Source organism: Salpingoeca rosetta (assembly GCF_000188695.1).
Source record: "Salpingoeca rosetta unplaced genomic scaffold supercont1.23, whole genome shotgun sequence".
Lineage (NCBI taxonomy): Eukaryota > Choanoflagellata > Craspedida > Salpingoecidae > Salpingoeca > Salpingoeca rosetta.
In genome coordinates this window covers 341,750-349,249 of record NW_004754911.1, presented here as the reverse complement: position 1 = coordinate 349,249, position 7,500 = coordinate 341,750, and the positions used below count along the sequence as shown (strand labels likewise).

Sequence of the window (7,500 nt, the reverse complement as noted above, 5' to 3'; positions counted from 1 at the left end):
CAAGAACTTCCAGTGAGTGTACCCTGTGACACTTGCCTGCACATGTACTGTCCCCGGTTGTGGTTTGGCTTTGCCTCGTATTTGTGTGGGTTGGCTCATCCTTGCTCAGACTCACGCAAAATCCGCGCTTCCATCGTGTGCAGCTTGATCACAGACCAGAACACAGGCCGCTCAAAGGGCTTTGGGTTCTGCTACTTTCTCGTGAGTGAGCAGTTAGCAAGCGAGCATACAACACATGCCCTCTTGCGCACGTGCGTGTGTTTGTGTTTGTGTGTGTGTGTGTGTATGTGCGCGCGCGCGTGTGTTTGTGTGTTTGTGTGTTTGTGTGTTTGTGTGTGTGTGTTTGTGTGCTTGGTGAAGCGATGAACTTGCGATCTTGTTTGATTCATATCGCGCCGCATTTGTGCTTGATTGTGACCTCAAAACGACGCAGGATGCCGCTGCTGCCGAGAGTGCTGTGCGTAATCTCAGCGGACAACCGGTACGTACGCTCTGCTGCAGAATTGTCCCCGCACGTGGTCTTGAATGCACGCTCCCCATGTGTGTGTGTGCGCGTGTCGTCTCTTTGTGGTAGGGCGCTATATATGTGTTCAGTTGTATTGAGAGGTCGACTCATAGTTGTGAGAAACCCCTGCAAACTGCCGCCCCAATCGCTGCCAACTGCTCTACAGTTGAGAGATAGGCCACTGCGCGTGGATTTGGCGACACCGCGCTCGCAGCGGGAACCGCGCCATCACGGCCATCACCACAGACACGACCACGGCCACGACCACGGGCACGGCCGCAGCGCACACGAGCCCGCACGCAAGGACACTGGCGAGCCAGAGGCAAAGCGGGTGCGTGTTTTGTGGTTTGTATTGTGCCGTGTATTGTGCGGATGTAAGGCGCTGTGCTGTGTATGGTGTTGTGTACTTGCGTGTTTTGTTGTGCAGCGCTGTTGTGTGGTACAGCACGTCTGTTTTGTGTCATTCTTGTTGAAGCTTTGTTCAGGCGGCACTCACGTACCCTTGGCGTGTACCCTCTGTCGCAGTCAAAGTTGTATGGGGAGAGTGGCCCTGCTGGTGGGAACGCGTCCAAGATTGCAGACACACTCGAGAAGGCACCCGTGCACAAAGTCCATCAGACAATGAAACAAATGAAGGTTCGTGTGTGTGTGTGTGTGTGTGCGTGTGTTTCATGTATGATCGTTTGCTGGTGTTTTTGGGTTGTGGTTTTGTTTTTGCTGCTGTTCTGCGCTTTGTCACTGACTTGACACATGCACGTGCGCGTCGGTGGTGTGCTTGTTAAAGGGCTTTGCCATGAAGCAACCGCGTGAGGCCAGGGCGCTGCTTGCATCACAGCCGCAGCTGGCATACGCCTTTGTGAAGGTTCGGGTTTGTCTCCTGTGCATGATCCTGCGATTACTTGAATCGCGCCATCGTGTGCGAGTGCGTGGAAACACAAAACGCGCATTCACACAACCGAAAACACACCCACACACTCGCTCACTCACGCTCACTCACACACACACACACACACGCTCACACATTTCCCTCACACACACACACATCACACATCACGGTCACACACACACAACACACACATCGCACTCACACACACACACACACAACACACACATCGCACCCACACACACATCGCACCCACACACACACACACACACACACATCGCACACACACACACACGTGCATTAGGCGCTGCTGCGTCTTGGCATGATTGACACGACGGCTGCTGACAAGCTCACGTCAGAGACGCCGCAGTCAGCGCTACTGCCAACGGGACCGCCGCCACCAGCACCAGCAGGTACTCGCCTCGCACACCTGCACATGATGATGATAATATTGTTGAAGTTGCTGTTGTTGTTGTTGTTGTTGTTGTTGTTGTTGTTGTTGTTGTTGTTGTTGTTGTTGTTGTTGTTGTTGTTGTTGTCCTCTTGTCCTCTTGTTGACTTCATTGACGACAATCACACGTGCTCAATCCCTGTGTACGCTCACTCTCACCCACACATGCACACGTCAATACACACTCACATGCACATGCACGCGTGTATGCACAGGTGTGCCAGCCGCGCGGGAGCAGCGCATGCCTGCGCGCGACGTGTACGACCGCGGATACGAGCGGGCCGGGCCTCCACCGCCACAAGCAGCACCCGTGGCGCGCCGGGAGGCATACGAGCCAGCATACCCGCCATATGACCGGCACGCTGCAGCACCGCCGTACGACGCGGGCCGTCGGGGTGGGCCACCACCACCGCACAGGGGCGGGTACCCGGATGACCGCAGGGACAGGCACAGGCATCCAGGTGGGGTTGCGGGCTATCGTATGATGGGAAGGAAAGAGAAGGCGGGGAGGTGGGGGGGGGGGGAGTCTCACCGTTGATTTATTTTCAGTCTCTTTGTCTCGCAGGTGATGATGGTGCTGACACACGCGCACATATGCACACACACACACACACACACACACACACACACACACACACACACACACACACACACATGCACACACACACATGCACACACACACACACACATGCACACACACACATGCACACACACACGCTCTCTCATTCGCCCATATATGGACCCACCTCGCATTCTTTCCGGCCTTGCGTGTGTGCACTGTGCAGAGCACGATGCTGGGCGACGTGGGGCGCCGCCGCCGCCACCGCAGCACATGCACGCTGGGCGACAGCCGCCGATGCAGCCTGCAGGCGTCCCGCCACCGCCACCGCACTCGAGCGCGGCTCCCTCCTCTGCAGCACCCATACCGGGCCAGCCACGTACGTTCCCTTGCATCGTGGCTGTATGTGTGTGTGCGTACGTGTATATATGCATCTGTGCCTGTGTTTGTATGTGTGTGTGTGTGTGCGTGTATGTATGCATCTGTGCCTGTGTGTGTCTGTGTTTTTGTGTGTCTGTGTGTCAGTCTATCTGCATGTTCATGCGTGCACCCGTGTGTTTTTCTGTCACTTACACACTACACTCTCATGCTGACGCCCTCCTCCATGCATCTCCCCGCCCCTCGCCCTTGGTGCAGAGCTGGATAAGAAGGAGGTCATTGAGACGGCGCTGCGCATGTCTGAGGAAGAGATCAGCCGCATGCCAGCGCACCTTGCAGATGCCCTCCGCAAGATCAGGCGCAAGTTTGGTATGGCGTAATGTAAAACCATGTAATGATATGCCTTGACGATGCCTTGTCGTCGTGTCGGTGTGTCACTTCGCCTTGCGGTGTGCCCGTGCATCGCCTGCGCCCACAGTAAACAGCACTGCGCTCGTGCTAGTGTCACGGCTTTGGCTTGCTTCCTGTCAACTGAGCTTCTGTCCTTGGCACCTTGCAGGCTTGCCTTGCATACATATCCCTTCTTGTGAGCGCTCTACGTGTCTCGTGTCGTGTCAGTGTGTGTGTGTCAGTGTGTGTGTGTGTGTGTGTGTGTGTGTGTGTGTGTGTGTGTGTGTGTGTGTGTGTTTGTTTTGTTGTGCCGTGGCTTGAGAACCAATGAGTGCTTTATTGTGGTAAACGCATACACACATCATGCATGGTGGAAAAAGGGAAGACACAATAGATGGGAGGCGGGGATTCACGACAGCAAGGCACACACACACACACACACACACACACACACACACACCATACACACACACACACATACACACGCACATACAAAGCAATATCACATCACACAACATGCACAGACGACAATGATGCCACATGCGGCGAAGAGCACGCACGAAGAAGGTGAAGAAAGAAAGGAGAACCGGATGACTTGACAAGCGAAGATGCGATGGTGTTGCTTCATGTGTGAGTCATGCGAGGCCTTGAATGTAATGCTCACGCCGCAACACAACGCACAGGACTGCAGCGTACAGGTTACTGCGCAGACGTGGCGCGCTCGGGGCGGTTGGCGAGGAACATGCGGAAGCGAGGGCGGGTGGCACAGCGGTCGAAGTAAGCCTGGAGGATCAAAGCAGCAGTGGTGTCAGTGGAGCGAGTGGCGGCGGTGAGGTGTTGGGTTTTGAAAAGCGTGATGCCACTTCGGAATGGTGCTGGGAGGTAGCGGGAAACAAGGTGGGTGCTGCTTCGTTCATGCTGCAGTTGTCTCCAAACCATTTTGGATGCAATGAAATGACACACACACACACACATGCAAGCACGGCTGGAAGCGTGCAAGTAAGTAGAACAGCAAGGCAGGGGCGTCAGTGTCACTGTGGGGGGTTGAAGCAAATGAACGCGGGGACAGCACGCACCTTGAGCTCTCTGTAGTCGGCGAGGACGCTCTCACCAAAGACGGTGACAACCTGGTCCAGCGCGTCAAACATGGCGACATCGCCAAAGGTGAAGTTGACACCGGGCCCAAGCCCAAGGTCGTCAGACTCCGTGGTCACCGCAAGCCTAATTTAGATGGGGTGTCGTGGTGTATTGTGAGACACGAAGCGTGTGTGTAGGTCTGTGTGTACAAGCGCACGGGCATGTGGTGTGCTGTACAGCTCGGTCGCTCTGCTGTCTACGCGCACAACAATATGGCAGCGCACTTGTTGAGGTGTGAGAGCCAGGCGGGCAGCGTGGTTTGTGTGAACGCGCTCTGGTTCTGCTTGGGACCCATGTCCAGGTACTGCTCATACAGCTGGCGACGGAGCTGGTTCGCCTACATGGGGAAAGCAGGTATGGTTATGGTTGGCGCCGTGTTCTGGGGCAAACAGAGGAGCAGAGGTGCTGAAGAGGGGGGGGGGGTCATGCCCAAGTGATGGTGCAGAGATTGACAACATTGTTGTGTCGCCGTTCTTCACAGACATGTGCCACTGGTGTGTGTATATATGTGTGTGTGGTGCAGAAACGAACAGCACGACCAGCTACGAGAGCAAAGGGTGTGATGGGGCTGTTTTGAAACGCACGCCGTAGGCGAGGGAGCGTGCAAGGGAGCGTTCGTCCTCGTTGCCACCGAGATATGTGTTGCCGCGACCAGAGCCCTCTGTGACAAGGAGAAAGTGGCAAACAATAGCAAGTGGGGCACACGGCGCAAAGCGGGCGTGTAAGAGGTAGAAACGAGGACAAGAACTACATGCGATGAGAGGGTTGGCAGGCTGGCTGCAGGCTGAACACACACGTTCCCAATGTCTCAAGACTCACGCTCATCAGCCTTGACGGCGACATGCTCCAAGATGGCGGCACCTGCACAGCAAGAATAACACGTGAGTAAAGGTGAGCTGGATAAGCGTGGTGGTGGTGGTGGTGGTGGTGGTGGTGGTAGTGGTGGTGGTGGTGTTGATGGTGGAACGTGTGGCGGTAGTGTGCAGCTCTGTGTGTGTGTGTGAGAGAGAGGGGGGGGGGTGCATACGCGCAAGCATACACACATGCACGCACACACACACACACACATGCGCGCAAGCATACAGGCATGCACGCAAGCATACACACATGTACGCAAGCATGTGCACACAACGTACTCTCGCAGAGGGTAAAGCCGTCCCAGTCCAGCATGGGGAGCTTGTTGAAGATGAGCTTGCCCGTCTTTGCAAAATCGGCTTCGTCGACCACCTTCTCGTCAAACTTGATACCCGCCTGCAAGTGGATTCAACGCAACATGGATGAGTGAGTGAGTGAGTGAGTGAGTGAGTGAGTGGGAGTGCTGTCAGCGTGACGTGGAGCCATGTCACGTCGGCAGGGCTCAAGAATACACGGGTGTACAAACAGACAGAGACAGACACACCGACACACACACACAGACATACAGACAAACACACACACAGACATACAAATAGAGATAGACAAACAGACATACAAACAGACAGACACACACGCACACACACACACACACAACATACACAACACGCAACACACACACACACACCTCGTGGAACATCAGGCGAATCTGCTCGGCATAGCCGCGCTTGCCGTTCGTGTACAGCACAGGCATGGTCGGACGTGTGAGCAGTTGTGGTGTGGGATGGGGTGTTGCTTGTTGTGCTTGCTTGCTTGTCTTGTTGTTTGTGCTTGCAGGCAGTGGCTTTCGCTTGTTTGTTGTGGTTGATGTGAGTGCGCATTGCCACTTCGGCTGGGTGGATACGAAGGCGGCACTATTTCACAAGGCAAATTCTTGTGCGAAACATACATCTCGGAGGTGACGCCCACCACGGCTTGTGTTGTTTTGGTTTGCTGCTTCACTTTGCTTCTTCCTCTTGGCGCACTGCACAACACCGACAACACAGACAACACAGACAGACACCACCACAGACAGCTCCACGCTCCCTCACAGGAACACACCAGCCTCCAGAGCATCATGGCACCGAAGCTGTACTACTTTGACGGGCGTCGTGGCGACGCAGAGGCCATCCGCATGCTGTTCAAGGACACGGGCATCGTGAGTGCCTGAGTGCATGCATGCTCTGCATTGTGCACACACCTGCCTCTCGCTCCCTGTCTTGCTCGTTCGCATCTCTCTCGCTCACACTGAAACACACACACACATGTACACGCACATGTATACACACATGTACACGCACATGTACACACACACACACATGCACGCACGCACGCACGCACGCACACTTCCATCGACCAATGCAGGCTTACGAGGATGTTGGCGTGAGTGAGGAGACGTTCAAACAGATGGACGCGGCTGGTGACCTGCTGTTTGGCCAGCTGCCCATGGTGGACTTTGATGGCCTGAAGCTTGTTGAGCGTAAGTCGAACTGTGAACACATTGAAACTCTCTGGCGGTGAAGCGAGGGCCATTGATCTGCCTTTGCTGTTAGCTGCATCATTGAGACCGTCGCTGTGACGATGGTCACAGCACTGCCAGTTTACGAAGAAGACATTCACACCGCCCATCAATACACGATACGCACACAACGTACACACATACACCACACACATAACTACAGAGCCTGCCATCCTGGAGCACATTGCGCAAATGGCAGACAAAGCCGGAAAAGGTACTCACCCTTGCATACTCTATCTTGATTGCTTGCAAGCAAAACCAAGTACAACCTCTCTCTCTCTCTCTCTCTCTCTCTCTCTCTCTCTCTCTCTCTCTCTCTCTCTCTCTGTATGGCTCGTTGACTTGGTCGTGGCCCAGGTGCTTCCCTCCCCCAACGTGCGTGTGTGTGTGTTGTCACCGCCAAACGTGCTGTTGTTGATCATCTTGTTGCTTCTTCTCACAGGCACAAACAAGTACCTTGGCGAGAACGAGAACGAGCGGTCCACAGCACGTTCCCTCTGCAGCGCGGTGCGTTTAACGGCGTTGCTTCGTCATGCATAGTGCTGCGCTTGTTCATTTGGTGCGGTTCTTTGTGTTTTGTTCTACCCTTCGGTTCCTTGTGTGCGGTTCGCTTCTTTCTCCCCCTTCCTCAACCACTTATTTCACACCAACTCACACATCAACCACCACCATCACCACCACCAATACCATCATCATCACCATCACTACAATCATGCATATTATGCACACATGTAGGCGTGCGACCTTCGTCGTGAATCGCTGGCCATGCGCAAGGAGGGTTCAAACG

The 7,500-nt window shown here is 54.7% G+C and overlaps 3 protein-coding genes across 3 annotated transcripts in view; 2 read left to right on the top strand and 1 right to left on the bottom strand.

Annotated features, from left to right (window-relative positions):
- Window positions 1-3,543, top strand: part of PTSG_08350 (uncharacterized protein) — a 3,915-nt gene extending 372 nt beyond the window's left edge. The window contains exons 2-11 of the mRNA XM_004990544.1: window positions 1-12; window positions 144-201; window positions 434-481; window positions 672-836; window positions 1,031-1,141; window positions 1,290-1,367; window positions 1,693-1,801; window positions 2,055-2,300; window positions 2,625-2,777; window positions 3,035-3,543. The exon at window positions 1-12 is cut by the window's left edge and continues 67 nt beyond it. Coding sequence (XP_004990601.1) covers window positions 1-12; window positions 144-201; window positions 434-481; window positions 672-836; window positions 1,031-1,141; window positions 1,290-1,367; window positions 1,693-1,801; window positions 2,055-2,300; window positions 2,625-2,777; window positions 3,035-3,156 — 1,102 coding nt within the window. The 3' untranslated portion in view covers window positions 3,157-3,543. The remainder of the gene's footprint in view (window positions 13-143; window positions 202-433; window positions 482-671; window positions 837-1,030; window positions 1,142-1,289; window positions 1,368-1,692; window positions 1,802-2,054; window positions 2,301-2,624; window positions 2,778-3,034) is intronic.
- A 274-nt stretch (window positions 3,544-3,817) lies between these two features.
- Window positions 3,818-5,909, bottom strand: PTSG_08349 (uncharacterized protein; the record flags this gene model as incomplete). The annotated part of the gene is made up of 7 exons (XM_004990543.1): window positions 3,818-3,949; window positions 4,243-4,387; window positions 4,528-4,640; window positions 4,888-4,964; window positions 5,123-5,164; window positions 5,440-5,554; window positions 5,844-5,909. 7 exons carry the CDS (start codon window positions 5,907-5,909, stop codon window positions 3,866-3,868), a joined length of 642 nt encoding a protein of 213 aa, XP_004990600.1. The 3' UTR covers window positions 3,818-3,865.
- A 260-nt stretch (window positions 5,910-6,169) lies between these two features.
- The window catches only part of PTSG_08348 (uncharacterized protein), a 2,564-nt gene continuing 1,233 nt past the window's right edge, over window positions 6,170-7,500 (top strand). Inside the window, exons 1-5 of the mRNA XM_004990542.1 lie at window positions 6,170-6,353; window positions 6,560-6,674; window positions 6,877-6,927; window positions 7,156-7,220; window positions 7,449-7,500. The exon at window positions 7,449-7,500 is cut by the window's right edge and continues 8 nt beyond it. Of these exons, the coding sequence (XP_004990599.1) occupies window positions 6,273-6,353; window positions 6,560-6,674; window positions 6,877-6,927; window positions 7,156-7,220; window positions 7,449-7,500 (364 nt within the window). The 5' untranslated portion in view covers window positions 6,170-6,272. The remainder of the gene's footprint in view (window positions 6,354-6,559; window positions 6,675-6,876; window positions 6,928-7,155; window positions 7,221-7,448) is intronic.